Source organism: Sipha flava, unplaced genomic scaffold (genome assembly GCF_003268045.1).
Source record: "Sipha flava isolate LNK unplaced genomic scaffold, YSA_version1 361_pilon_pilon, whole genome shotgun sequence".
NCBI lineage: Eukaryota > Metazoa > Arthropoda > Insecta > Hemiptera > Aphididae > Sipha > Sipha flava.
In genome coordinates this window covers 69082-82715 of record NW_020273062.1, presented here as the reverse complement: position 1 = coordinate 82715, position 13634 = coordinate 69082, and the positions used below count along the sequence as shown (strand labels likewise).

At 24.4% G+C, this 13634-nt stretch overlaps 2 protein-coding genes across 4 annotated transcripts; one reads left to right on the top strand and one right to left on the bottom strand.

Moving 5' to 3' along the window:
* Positions 1–3599: 3599 nt before the first annotated feature.
* On the bottom strand, positions 3600–13036 carry LOC112687794 (tyrosine-protein phosphatase non-receptor type 2-like). Of its 3 annotated transcripts, XM_025560731.1 has the most exons (10): positions 9249–9343; positions 8714–8812; positions 7374–7476; positions 6470–6631; positions 6214–6348; positions 6022–6149; positions 5734–5959; positions 5516–5674; positions 4235–4485; positions 3601–4170 (listed from the first exon to the last, which is right to left on the bottom strand). In XM_025560731.1, the coding sequence occupies exons 3-10, from the start codon at positions 7458–7460 to the stop codon at positions 3930–3932; spliced, it is 1389 nt and encodes a 462-aa protein (XP_025416516.1). In that variant the 5' UTR covers positions 7461–7476; positions 8714–8812; positions 9249–9343; the 3' UTR covers positions 3601–3929. The 3 variants fall into 3 exon arrangements, with proteins under 3 accessions (XP_025416517.1, XP_025416516.1, XP_025416515.1); XM_025560732.1 differs by lacking the exons at positions 8714–8812; positions 9249–9343 and adding an exon at positions 12816–13036 and having other exon boundaries at positions 3600–4170; XM_025560730.1 differs by lacking the exons at positions 8714–8812; positions 9249–9343 and adding an exon at positions 7549–7731 and having other exon boundaries at positions 3604–4170.
* On the top strand, positions 8478–9940 carry LOC112687796 (tRNA (adenine(58)-N(1))-methyltransferase non-catalytic subunit TRM6). The gene has a single exon (XM_025560733.1). It carries the CDS (start codon positions 8642–8644, stop codon positions 9884–9886), a length of 1245 nt encoding a protein of 414 aa, XP_025416518.1. The 5' UTR covers positions 8478–8641; the 3' UTR covers positions 9887–9940.
* Positions 13037–13634: the final 598 nt, after the last annotated feature.

Below are 13634 nucleotides of genomic sequence, written 5' to 3'. Positions count from 1 at the left end.
GAAACGGAACTGATGTCAGGATTTGGTCAAAAAATATTATGGTAACCCAATGATAGGTACACTTTTATTTTAAAAATTAAAACAATATTAGAGATTTTAGTCATAGAAACTTTTGAAAATTAATTTAAATCTTTTTATTATCAATGTACAATAAAAACTAGAGAGCAGATCTTTAGGTTTTTACATATTTTTATTGGCTTTATGCAGATTTACGAAGATAAAAATGTGGACGATTTATCCATCATGGAGTTCGTAGGAAAAAATTTATTTTGCATATTTTAGACATTAGAAAATATTTAGTCTATTTTTTATATTTTTGAATATATTCAATTATTGTTCACAAAAAAGCATATTTTATTAATTTCTCGGATTGTGATTTTTCTAGGGAAAAAAATTGATTATTTATATTCCTATGTATAGAACTGTTATTCATTTTTCCATTTAAATAATTTATTTTTTATCAAGGAATGGTGCATACAAGTTGTTTATTGTTTTTATTTAACTATTTTGTTTTTATACATAATTTTATTATATTTATACTTCTATGTATGAACTGTTTTAAATTTTTATACTTAAATAATTTACCTGTTACCAAAGGAATGGCCCATAACAGTAATTTAATGTTTTTATTGAACTATTTAAGAAAAAAAAATCATATTATCGCATATTTACAAATTTATGGAATATTTAGAGATTATTTTAAGGTTTTTTAGAACATATTAGCATCATATTTTAAGCTTTTAAGAACCTAAAAATCTGCTCTTTTATAATAACTAATCAAATATAAAATAAAATTGATTAAATTATTATTAACACTGATTTGATTTTACAGCTAAACAAAAAAAATTATAAAAAGTAGTAGAACTAAATAAAAAAGATTACAAGAGATTGTATTAGATTAATTGTTTAATGAAGATTATTATATCCAAAATTCTTTCCAAAATTTTTCTACTTTTAACATTAAGTGATTCAGAATTAACAAAAACATAAATACTGATACCCAGTGCTGTTCCTAGGTTCTGCGAGGCCCTGGGCATCATTAGAATTCAAGGCCCTACAATATTATATCAAAATCCATAGGTATACCAGAATAGCGGTACTCGATCCATATATCTATAATTTATTTATACATGGTATGTTGTATGTTGTATATATATATATATATATATATATATATATTATTTTATAAACGCGAGGCCCTGGGCAAATGCCCCGTTTGGCCTACCCTCGGGACGGCACTGCTGATACCTACATATAAATACCAATAAACATTTTTTTATTCAATCCTTTCATTTATTAGAAACTAATGTTGAAAATTCTTTAACATATTTATCACCTAATAAAGTTGAATCAATAAAAATGACATAGTACAGATTAATACCAGTTCGGATATTGTTCCAATCACTTCACTGTAATAATCAAAATGAATCCATGGAAATATTAGTGTATATCAGGGATGGCAAATCCATGGTATGCTAAAAGATTTTGTGGGCACGCAAAAATGTTAACTATAAAATATTATATAGTATATAATATTATAGGTTATTGCCTATTGTAAAAATATTTTGAGCATACAGTTTTATCGGTCATTAACGATTATTCAATTTTATCTATAGATAAAATAATAATACCTAACCAGCATATACAACTCCTTATTTATAATAAATATTATAATTTATAAAATGTTCTTATTTTTAAAAGTTGAATTATTGATTATAGAATTATATTATATTCTCTAACCAATGGTTGAACTAAAGACATTTTTATAAAAATTAGTTCTCTCGTAAAATATATGAATAAGCACAGTTTTCAATAAAGTAAAAGGTACCTGCAGTTAGTACATGAAACAGTAAATTAAAAGTATAAATATATTATAATTGTTTAAAGATAATTAAAACAAAATTTAAGTTTTTGAGAACATTAAAAATATTTAATTCTTTTAGTAATTAATTTTTCTTTTTGCATTAACTACAATATAAATTTAATACATTTTTATCTAAAAATTAATATTTTCTACTTTTTTTGACTACTATTTATGATTAATTTTGTACACATATAAGTAACAAATATCAATATAATAACTTAAATTTTAATAGTTATAAAGTATTACAATTTTCTTTATCTAATGTACATACAATTTTAATTTAATTCAATTTATCATCAAGATAATATTATATTTATAATAGTAGCAAAATTTACTAAATGCATTGTTTATAATAAGTCAAACATTTAGTGACATGAATTAAGTAGTCATAGAATAAACTATTATTATATTAATTTAACATTTATCTCAGAAAATTAAATCAATGATTAAAACATGATATAGATTTTTTCATAATGTAAAAAATTTCATTTATAAACTTATTATTTATAGATAAAAACATTTTAAATAATTTTCAAAAAACGTGATGAAACGACTCCATTTCATTTATTTTTACTTTGGTTTCCATTGTTGCAGTGCCTAGAAATTTAAAACAAAACATTTTATAAAATTAAATGGTATTCAAATGTATTTATTAAGTATTAATTGAATAATAGAAAAATGTATAACATGTAAATTATATTGTTAACATATAGTTATAATGAATAGGTAAATCTGTAATGTCAAATTTTAATCATTTTATAATCAGTTGAATTTTAAACGCGATAAAACAGTCTTTACAGTATGAACATTTTTAAAACCTGATTAACACTTCATAAGTAGAATAATAATACAACGGTAATTAACATAAATGTGTAAAATAAAAAAAAGATACTAGTAATAATTTTGAGTTCAGACAGTATTACATTAATTTCATATATAATAGTTTATAATATTTAAGTAGCTATGAATCAATAAGATTTATAATACATAACCAAAATAAATTAAAGTTTCAACCTTAAATTGCTTATTTCTTAATAAAATTAGTTACACTGAGTAGTTATATACTAGATAATAAAAATAATATTTTTTTTACAATTTAAAAAAAAATAATGATGAATATGTCCAAGCAATTTTTTTTGAAAATATAATTAATTTGATTTATTTAAATTTTAATTCAATCTTAAATTTTTCAAATTTATACTATTGTACATTTTTAGATAAATTTCAAAATATTCAATAATAATGAAGTATAATTAATTTTTAACATAAAATTTGAATAAAAATGCTCAGATAAATTTTATAACTTTACAAGTATATTCATATTCCATAAATTATACAAGAAATATAAATTAATGGATTCACATCAATACACAATGAAAAAATGTATGGTATGAATGTATAAAGAAATTATAATCGTACAAGTTTTTGTTTAAAAAAATATGAAAACATACATATTTGTGATTTTGAACTATGTTGTTTTTCATTACATTTTTTTATGTTAATTCAGCATTTTTATTCTTATTAAAATATAAATTGTATTAACCTTAATTATATAAGTTATTTTATTAAAGATACAGTAAAATATCATTTCCAGAATGATAATTTGTATTGATTCGTTAAGAAAATATATAAATTATAAATATATATTATGATATTGTAGTTTACATGATGTGTCATTAACTAAAATAATGTAAAATGGTATTATTTATGCTATTTGGAATTATTTACATTTGTTTATAAAGCTCGACATATACAATCTACAAAAATAATTTTAATTTGTTTTATAGCAAAATAAATCCCATATTTTATTTTAATTAATTAAAATATAAAACAGATTAAGATTAGTGTAGAATTGAAAGTATGATTTGGCTTTATTATTGTGTGTTTGTTATAATGGATATTTCAGTCTTAATTATTCAAATAGTAATGGTATACAGTACTTTGATAAATATTTGATTGTTGGCAATACTACTCTTTTTAATGTTAAAATTTAAATAAACAATGTGTATATCTATTAATGCACTTGTAAACTGTAAAGCCGAGTTTAAATAATATAATCAAAATGTTATTTTCTATAATTCATCAAATAAGCAACAATCATAACACCACCACTAAGAGCTAGAACTCCAATTCCTATATTTCTCAATGGATAAAACCACGACCTTTTGATTTGTTCCCACTCTTCTTGCTCTTTTTGTTTTCTTTTAATAGTTTTTATTTTGTCAGCCAAAAATTTGGTTTTTTCTGCCTCTCCTTCAACTTTATTTTTATTACGCTCTTCTTTGGTATTTGGTGTATCCTTATGCCTAATAATAAACAAAACATTTTATTAAAATAAATGTTATATGAAAATTTTATATGATTCCATACTCATCAAAGTTGGTTAAGTCGAGATCTCTAGGAGGTGGTAATGGAGGTGGAGTTGATTCATTTTCATCACTATCAGATTCTGATACTGATGATTCTTCATCCACAGAATCATCTTCATCTTGTGGCCTTAATGATTCCATACGAGGGGGTGGTAAAGGAGGTGCCTCATTACTGAGTTCACTATCACTGCTTCCACAATCAGAACCACTTGCATTATTTAATAATGTGCCATCTAAATTAGGTAAATCATCCTAGAACAAAAACATATTATTATTTATGGTATTATTGAATATTATAAAATACTTAAAATGCTGAAAAAGAAGCAATTTTCAATTAAAAGTGAGCTGCACACTGAACAAGTTGCTAAAAGACACAGTATATCATTCAATTCACAAATACATTGGATCGTTTGGATTTATAATATAATTAAACTTATGTTTATAATGAAATTGGGTAAATTTAACAAACAATAAAACTTTTTATTTAAAATTTTAAAATATTTAAAAAAGCTTTCATTTAATACTATTTAAAATGAATACTTATAAAAATCAAAACTTATTAGTGTAGTTAAAAAATAGAATTTAATTATATTATGATTCCAGACGTTGAGAACATTTTAGTTTTTGGGTATATTTATACTAGCTGAAAAACCCAACTTTGCCAAAGTCAAATATATATTTATATAACAATATTTCTATAACATTAGTTGTTAATACTAAATTGGTACACAGGTATTTTGAAGATAAATTAGTTACAAAATAAGTATTAATATTATTCTTTAAAACAACAAAAATATTTACAACCCGATTGAGTTAATTTTGGTAGTATATATTTTTAATGTATATTCTAAAAATTATCTTTTTACAGTTTTAAGTTTGAAAAAAAAACCAAATTGAAAAGTAAGATGGACATTTTTTTATACTTGCCATAAAAAAATAAAAATGTCATACTGTGGAACTGGTGAGAGATAAAAATATTTGATGTACTCCACAAAAAAAAATAAATAAAATATATTCAACAAGTGTTATAACTAATTACAATAGTATATCTCTTCCCCTTTTTTAACCAATAATAAAATTAAGTATAGCCAATAAAATTTAACAGATTTAAAAAAATATATATTATAAAGCTTTTATAGAAACTGGCCAAGTAATTTTCAAGTTAACTATTAAGATTCAATTAAATTTACATTCATAAATATTAGTATAGATAATTTGTTTCAATTATTATAATTAAGAGCATGTTAAAATTGTTTGATATAATATTTATATAAGTATTTACCTCATTATCAGCTTCCCAATCTGTATCAAGAGCTTCAATTACACTTTGATAAACAAATCTTAACTGTTCTGAAGTCTGAACAAGTCCTACACGACATTTTCTCATTTCAGCTAATAATGTACGTATGTGAACATAGTTTAAACCTTCCGGTGTGTTCATCTAAAATAATTAAGTAATTAATGTAATATTAATCTAAATCTTAAAATTTTAATTTTCACTTTTATAAGACAAATATCTATTAAACAAAATGTTCCTGAGCGTCCTATTCCAGCAGAACAATGAATGATAGATGGACCATGAGATGGATCAAGAGCACCACTACGTCTAACGTCCCTTAGAAATCGTAAAAAAGGTGTAGGAGTTTTAGGCACACCAAAGTCTGGCCAATCGGTATAATGGAAATGATAAATCTCACGAGATTCTCCTGAATGTAAATCGTTGAGTCTGTAAAACAAAAGTCAAAGATTTTTTTCAAAACATTTACAAGGAATATGATTAATTCTTACTTCAATACACTCTGTGCATAAAATCCATGATTGATTTTAGATATAAATTCAACAGATAAACTAACATCATTCCAGATAAATTTATCATTATCCTTCCTTTTCTTAGGCCAATATTGATGACATTTAAGCTTAAGAGGAAAAAAAAAATGTTTTTATTTATAAATTAATTATTATCTAAATAAACTTTATTACTTTTTTCTTTTCAATAACTTTGTTTAACATTACAATAGCTTTGGTATTTTGTTCCCAAACCATAACCCAAAAATGTGAAGTAGTATTTTCCAATGGTCCTTGAGTTAAAATATACTGTCTTTCACAGTTGCAGATCTATATGAAAAAAAATCTATATGTATATTTAAATATCAAATACCAACTAAATACTTAATACAAAACTATAATAAACTTTTATCAATAAATTATAATTAAACTTTGAAACTAATATTCTTACTTGTACAAGATTAGCATTTATATAAGAAACATTTCCTCTTTTAAGAATAATTCTAGTATCATCATAAGGAGAAACATCTTGATATCGATTAAACCCCTTATTCTGAGGCTTTTTTGCTTCATCTGATGTTTTCTTAATTTTTGAACTTTCTGATTCAACAAACTATAAAATATTCCATAATGTTTAATCATATTTTTTATTCTAAGACAATAATTATTACATCCATAGTACACAATAGTATAACCATTTAAGAGTAACTAATAACTGTTATCATAGTAAATCATAAATTTAATCAGAAGCTGTGTAGTTAAATATTGTTCTTCCAAAGTAAAAAGCATTTAAAGTAAAAATGAAAAATAGATGCAATAATAAATAAAGAATATTATATTTTTTTCTAAATACATATTACATGATTAATTATAAAAGGTTAATGATTATTATTTATTAGTTTGATACAATTTTAATATTTATAAAATAAGTATAAATAGTGATAAAAAATATTTATAATGATAATTCAATAAGTAATTATATAACTTAGGATTTTATAATTTAAGTAAATCTTCCTTACTAATATTAAAATAGTTTTTATTATAGGGTATTATAAAGGAATTTAATTTTGTTGCTATTATTAATTTCATTTAATATGCATGATTAAATAAATTAATAAACTTTTTAATAAGTTTCGTTAACTTGTTTTAATATGAGATGTATTTCTTAATGTATAAATCCATAATAATGAATATAATTAAAAATAATGTTATGATTTAATTTAATAACAAAATACATAACTTTTATACTTATACTTAATAAATAATTAAAATTATTTTACTCATGATGAACATAACAAAACAAAACACAATTTGCCTATAGTGTATATAATTCTATAGTTATTTAATTTACTTACCCTGAATGTAATGTTCCACATGTGTTTGGTTTCAATATCATTAAACTCATCTCGCAATCTTTTTCTTATTTGTTGATCGGTTTGCATATTGAATCAGTGAAATCTTTAAAATAAATGCATATTTTGGTTGTCTAAGGTTATTTGTAAAATTTTTATTGCAGAAATAATTCTATACCTAATAGACAGTTGACAAATATGGTGTTCAACACGAAAATATTACTATTAAAATACAAAATATATCAAATTTATCAAAAATAAATGTTACATACACATTATAATAAAACTAACAAACACAAAATAACAAAAATTACTAAATTGCAGTTTTTAACCACTGCAATCAATAATATCGTATAGGTATCATGTATTTAACTTTTATCACAATATCCTGTAATAAATTACGTCCGTGATTGTTATCATCGATTAATCAGTGTGAACTTAAATGTTGGACAAAAAAAAATGTAGACTACAATTTAACAACAATGTACACATATATCAAAAAAATAAAAATAAAAAACCTAAATATTTAAATTGCAACATATAATTTAATATTTGTCCATGTATTAATGCGCATAATGATTATAGTATTATAAACACGAATTACATATATTAATAAATATTACGTGTGCTATCGTGTATCTAGGGGCTAAATTTAAATATATATTAATATTTCACTATTTATTATCAATTTTACTTAATTACATTAGTTATAGTAAATAATCAATATAAATTAACAAATTAATGGGAATTGATTAAATCGGCAAGTTTGGAATTTATCTTATCTTTAAAAGGCTTAATCACAAAAAAATAAAAGAAAATATGATGTATTTAAAATAGTTCGATAATATTTAACGGGCCAATCTTCTATGAATGGAATATCAAAAACAATCCTATAAAGTTTATTTGTTCTATAATTATACCTAAATGCTAAATGCTTACAGATTACGATTAAAATCCTATCAGAGAATAATTACTTATTACTAGTTTTAAATTGTCGTACGGTTTTTAAACCATGTGTATGGTATAAAATATTCAGAATTTATCGTATATCAATGATAAGAATTTAAAAAGAAATTAAATTAAAAGAATTTTAAACTTCTAATAGTTTGTTATTAATTACTTAATTTATTACCCATTAGTTTTATACAATTAATATTGTCAATACTTTTAAAATTTACTGATAGTTCACTTATAGAATTTAGTCATGAATTATTGTATTAAATTATAGTGAAACAATTTACATTTTGTTAATATTACTTTTAAGAAGTATCATGACTGCTACAAATCTAAAAAACATCATCACACAGGGTAATTATTTGATTATCAATAAAAATGAAACGTACTTAATTCATCAGGTATCCAACAAAGCCACATTGAAACTTGGTCGTGATGTAATTGATCTTAAAGCATCTATAGGACAACCATATTCGTCCACCTTTAAACTGGAGCCAATACCGGAGAAAAAGAGACATTATACATTAGTAATTTGTAATGACAATCAGGCACGAAATCAATGGGCAACAAATGGTTGTGGTACTGATAACAAACTAATAACTGATGATAGTTCTTCCCAATTGCTTAGTACGGATGAAATAATAGCTCTTAAAGAAAGCGGAGAAACTGGTCAAAATATTGTTGAACGTCTGTTGGAGAATAGCAAAACGTTTCAGCTGAAAACTGAGTATGCTCAGGAAAAGTATTTGAAAAAAAAAGCAAGGAAGTACTGTGACTTTTTGACAATATTTAAGCCTACAATAAGACTTGTTACTGATGTATTATATAAGCAACAAACCATTCCTAAGACTATACCTATAAGGTTTGATACATTAGCTCAGATATTATGTCGTGTTAATTTGGATCCTGGCGGCAAGTATTTACTTTATGAGAATGGAAGTCAAGGATTATTACAAGCATCACTCCTTAACCAACTGCATGATGATGGATGCTTAATACATATATTCTCTTCAACAGCTGAACAAAATGCATTGAGAGCAGTGAAAGCTATGAATTTTTCTGAATCTAAAATGAAACAAATGTTAACCGTAAGTTTGTATGAAATATTAAATAAAAGAAATGAACTTGATATTAAGGAAGAAAAAGATGAAGATGATGTACCTATCTGTTCAGAAGATAAAAAAAGAAAAAGTGATGAAGCATATATACAAGTTAAGAAAAAACATAGGTCAATAACTAGTATGGATGGTTTAAATTTCTTAAAGTCTAACAAATTTGATGGCCTAATTGTTGTATGCAGAGAGGAACCCACTGAAATTGTTAAAACATTTTTACCATATTTATCTTTGTCAAGACCTTTTGTTGTTTATTCAGCATACAGAGAAATATTAGTTTCCTTATATGCTGAATTTAAGACGAGAAGAGATGTAGTTTTCCTTCGATTGACTGATAGTTTTATGAGATATCATCAAGTACTTCCAAGTAGAACGCATCCTGACGTGACAATGGACAATGGCGGTGGATATTTGTTTTCTGGATTATTTGTTGAAGGAACTAAGTAACATTATAACTGTGAATCATTTTTCATTCATTAAATATTATTTTTCCAATAAAAATTGTTTTATTTAATATTTACTTCTATGAAATATACACTACATAAATATTTTCAATAATAATGTTTCAATCTATTTTAAATAAAATTATAAAATAGCTGTAGCCTTATTGGTATACATTTTTGGTAATAGTAGGACAAAATATAATATTAAAATAGTTAAAAATGAATTATTTTCTTTCTTAATATAATATAGAGAAAAAATGTGTAAATCTATTCATGCAATAATCAATGAGTTAAAAATATGTTAGGTTATAGAAAAATAATAATTTGATTGTTATTTTACTTATATTGTAGAAACATTTTTCTTAATAATTTCTACTTCACTATTTATATTTGATTATAAACTGTAATTTAAGTATTATAATGACTAAGGTTTGGATTTAAATACGCTAAAATTTAATAAATTGAAAATATTCACAGCAGTATATTGCAACTTCTATTCAAGTTTTCAATGTGTCAGTTTTGGTTGAGTTGGTAAAGGAATTGTTGGACCCATAAATTTAAACTTCAAAACTATAAAAGGTGCTTTTAAATAATTGTTCTTTATATTTTAAATTTGTAATATGCAAAAAATACTATACAACATACTAGTATACTGTTCAAATTTACTGTAAAAAAAATAAAATGATCGAAAAATATTAAAAATACTCTTAAAATGAAAAAATGCAAAAGAAAAGTTTCAGATATGTCTGTTACATACACAGATATATAAAACAATTATAAAAGTTAGCTGACTCGATATTACCATTGAAGCAAAGCCGCCATATGCCATAGAATATATGATATAATACATAATATATGTCCTATGAGTATTCAGAGCTGGCAATGCTTACATTATTAACCTTATCATAGAAAATATTCATATCATAAATCATAATTCTTTTAACCATGAGCATTTAAAAATTTCATATGCCTAGAATCTTTACTTATGATTGTGAAATTGTGAAACCGTCATTTTCAGTACACATTATATATGATGTTGTGAATTTTAAATATTTAATCTACTTTGTACCTACTCTAACTCTAACACATAATGCCGGTTATATAAGTCCAAAAAATATCCATTTATTATAAAGTTTAATAACACTAATGCTATATATGTGTACTGTAAAAGTTTCAATAATATGATTTTTATTATACTGAATAAAAACTTAGTATTAGACATTTGTTTTTAAATATTCACTATTTGCTAATTTTCTTATATTTCTAATAATTCATCTTAAATATAAAAAAAAATAGAAAATGTTTATTAAAATTACATTATTCATAAATTATATTACATCATTAGGTATTTATATTAATATTTACACCCAGTGTCACACATAAGATGTTTAGCAGAATATTTATAATCTAATTTAATGATTTATAAGTTATCTATTACTAACACATACATATATATAACATTGTTATTTTTTCAGGGGACTATTTTTCTTGGTACTTTTTTTCAGGTATTCATATAAAACAACTAAATAGCCGACTTCCTATACCAGTGATTCCCAAAGTCTGTTCCGCGGAACCTAAGGGTTCCGTGGGACAATCTTGATTATTCCGAAAGATGTACATACCTGAATATTGAGAACAGTAATTGTAGTAAACAAAAATCATGAACTATCTTTAAAACATTTTTTAGATTATTGGTTTTTCAATAAATAATTACAGAATTGGTAGTTAGTTGAAGTTAAAGACGTTGGGGTTCCACGAAACAAAAAATATTTCTTAAGGACCACGGAGGTCGTAAAAGTTTGGGAACCGCAGTTCTATACAACAGTGGTCTTAAACCTTTTTCTATCCTCGACCCACTTTTCTTACCAAACATTTTCGCGACCCATGTCAACTTCGTTAGCTATTAAAACCAAATAAAAAAGTTAAAATTGCTTAATATATGTCATTGGAGAAGTGCTTTTATAACCGAATAAATTAATATATATATATATTTATTTTTTCTAGGTATCTAGGTAATATTTAATTTTTGTTATAATTAATGATACCAAAAAAAAATGCATGTAATGATACCGAAAGAAGTATATGTTATAATACACAAAAGAAATTAGTGCGATATTTGTCCTGGACTCTTTTCACACGAAATACCTCCACCTCAGCTCAATTTCACACAAATTAATATATATATATATAAATAGGCGTGCGCAGACTTTGTCCGCAGGGGGGCCTTAAAAAAAGTGAACCAAAGATTCTTGTACTAAAGACTACTAGTATAATTAAATATTTTAAAGTTTATAAATTATTTATTTAATTCAATATGCAAATATAAAAATAAATACTATTTAAACTCACACAATTTATATTTAAGAAATCCTTATTCACATATTATACTATTTACAACTCAATCTTTCTATCCACGGGAGTAAAGTTTTTGAATGTATCAATTACATCTTCAATTATTACATTATATACAAGTTCTGATTAGTAACTTTATTACATTTATTCACAGATACCAATTCTATACTACAAGATTATAACTGGCTTTACTTTAATCATGTAAAATGTAAAAATTTTCGCTATCTTGTATAGTATAGATATACATTTATTAAAAAAAAACCAGAGTCCGCAGGGGGGGCCGCGGCCCACCCGGCCACCCCCATACGCACGCCTATGTATATATTTATATATGAAAAGTAAATGAGTTTTATGGATTGTCGGGCTATCACTACACGATTACTTAATTTGACTGTTCATTCATTTTTTTTTCTGAAAATGGCTTCAACAGCAGGTATTATAAGCTAGGTATTAGATGTTACATATTAGATGTATTAGGTGTTAGATTTAAAATTACAATATTTCATATGACATATTATAATATTATATAGGTGAAGTTAGGTGTAAAATTAAGATTTACTAATAATATTTGTGATAGGTACTTAAGAATGTGACGATTTTCAGAGTTGGTTTTTGCTAAGTACTTTGAACATGATGTATGGTATGTTCAGGTCGGTCTGTATTGAGATATATTGTGTACACTCCTCCAATATGTGATTGACAGTTAATGATTAGTGGCATGCAGTGGCATACTCACGGGAGGTTCATGGGGTTTGAACCCCCCACCATTGGCTGTATTTTTTTAAAATTATTCCAATAGTTTAATAATAATTTATTATTTATTTTATTGATTATAATTTAGTGATTTATACGTCATTAGTTAGCATTATCACGGTTATCAAGTTGGATTGGAGCACGACCATAGAATATGTTCTATGACACGACCGCGCTATCAATTTAACAATTTGGTGATAATGTGGTTTTTTAAAACAGTACAAAATTTGTAATTATTATGACTATGGGGGGTGTAGGGGCAGAGTCCCCCACTTTTGTATTCTAGTAAATTTTCAGAACCCCCCCCCACTGAAAATTCCTGAGAACGCCACTGGTGGCATGTATCGCATAGTGGTTTTTGGTTTTTTTTTCTACTTAGGTATAAGTGTATAAGAAAAAAAATGTTCATTCTAATTTATACAAATTTAAAATAGTATAAAATAGTACGGTTTCGGGTTTATTCGAAAATATTTTTATGCAATATCATATGACATACCTACATTATATAATATATATGAATATAAATTTTCTAAATGTTAAACAGAATACTTATCGCGACCTAATCTTAAAGCTTACGCGATCCAAAGTTTGGTCGCGATCCACTGGTTGAAGATCACTGCTATACAACATTACGGGAGGATATGAAT

Excerpts from the sequence above, each read along its gene's own strand:
- LOC112687796 (XM_025560733.1), top strand. The coding sequence starts at position 8,642 with ATGACTGCTACAAATCTAAAAAACATCATCACACAGGGTAATTATTTG.
- LOC112687794 (XM_025560732.1), bottom strand. The coding sequence starts at position 7,460 with ATGCAAACCGATCAACAAATAAGAAAAAGATTGCGAGATGAGTTTAAT. Across the intron at positions 6,150-6,213 it reads AAGTTATTGAAAAGAAAAAA|CTTAAATGTCATCAATATTG; the intron begins GTAATAAAGTTT and ends TTTCCTCTTAAG. Across the intron at positions 4,171-4,234 it reads GACTTAACCAACTTTGATGA|GCATAAGGATACACCAAATA; the intron begins GTATGGAATCAT and ends GTTTATTATTAG.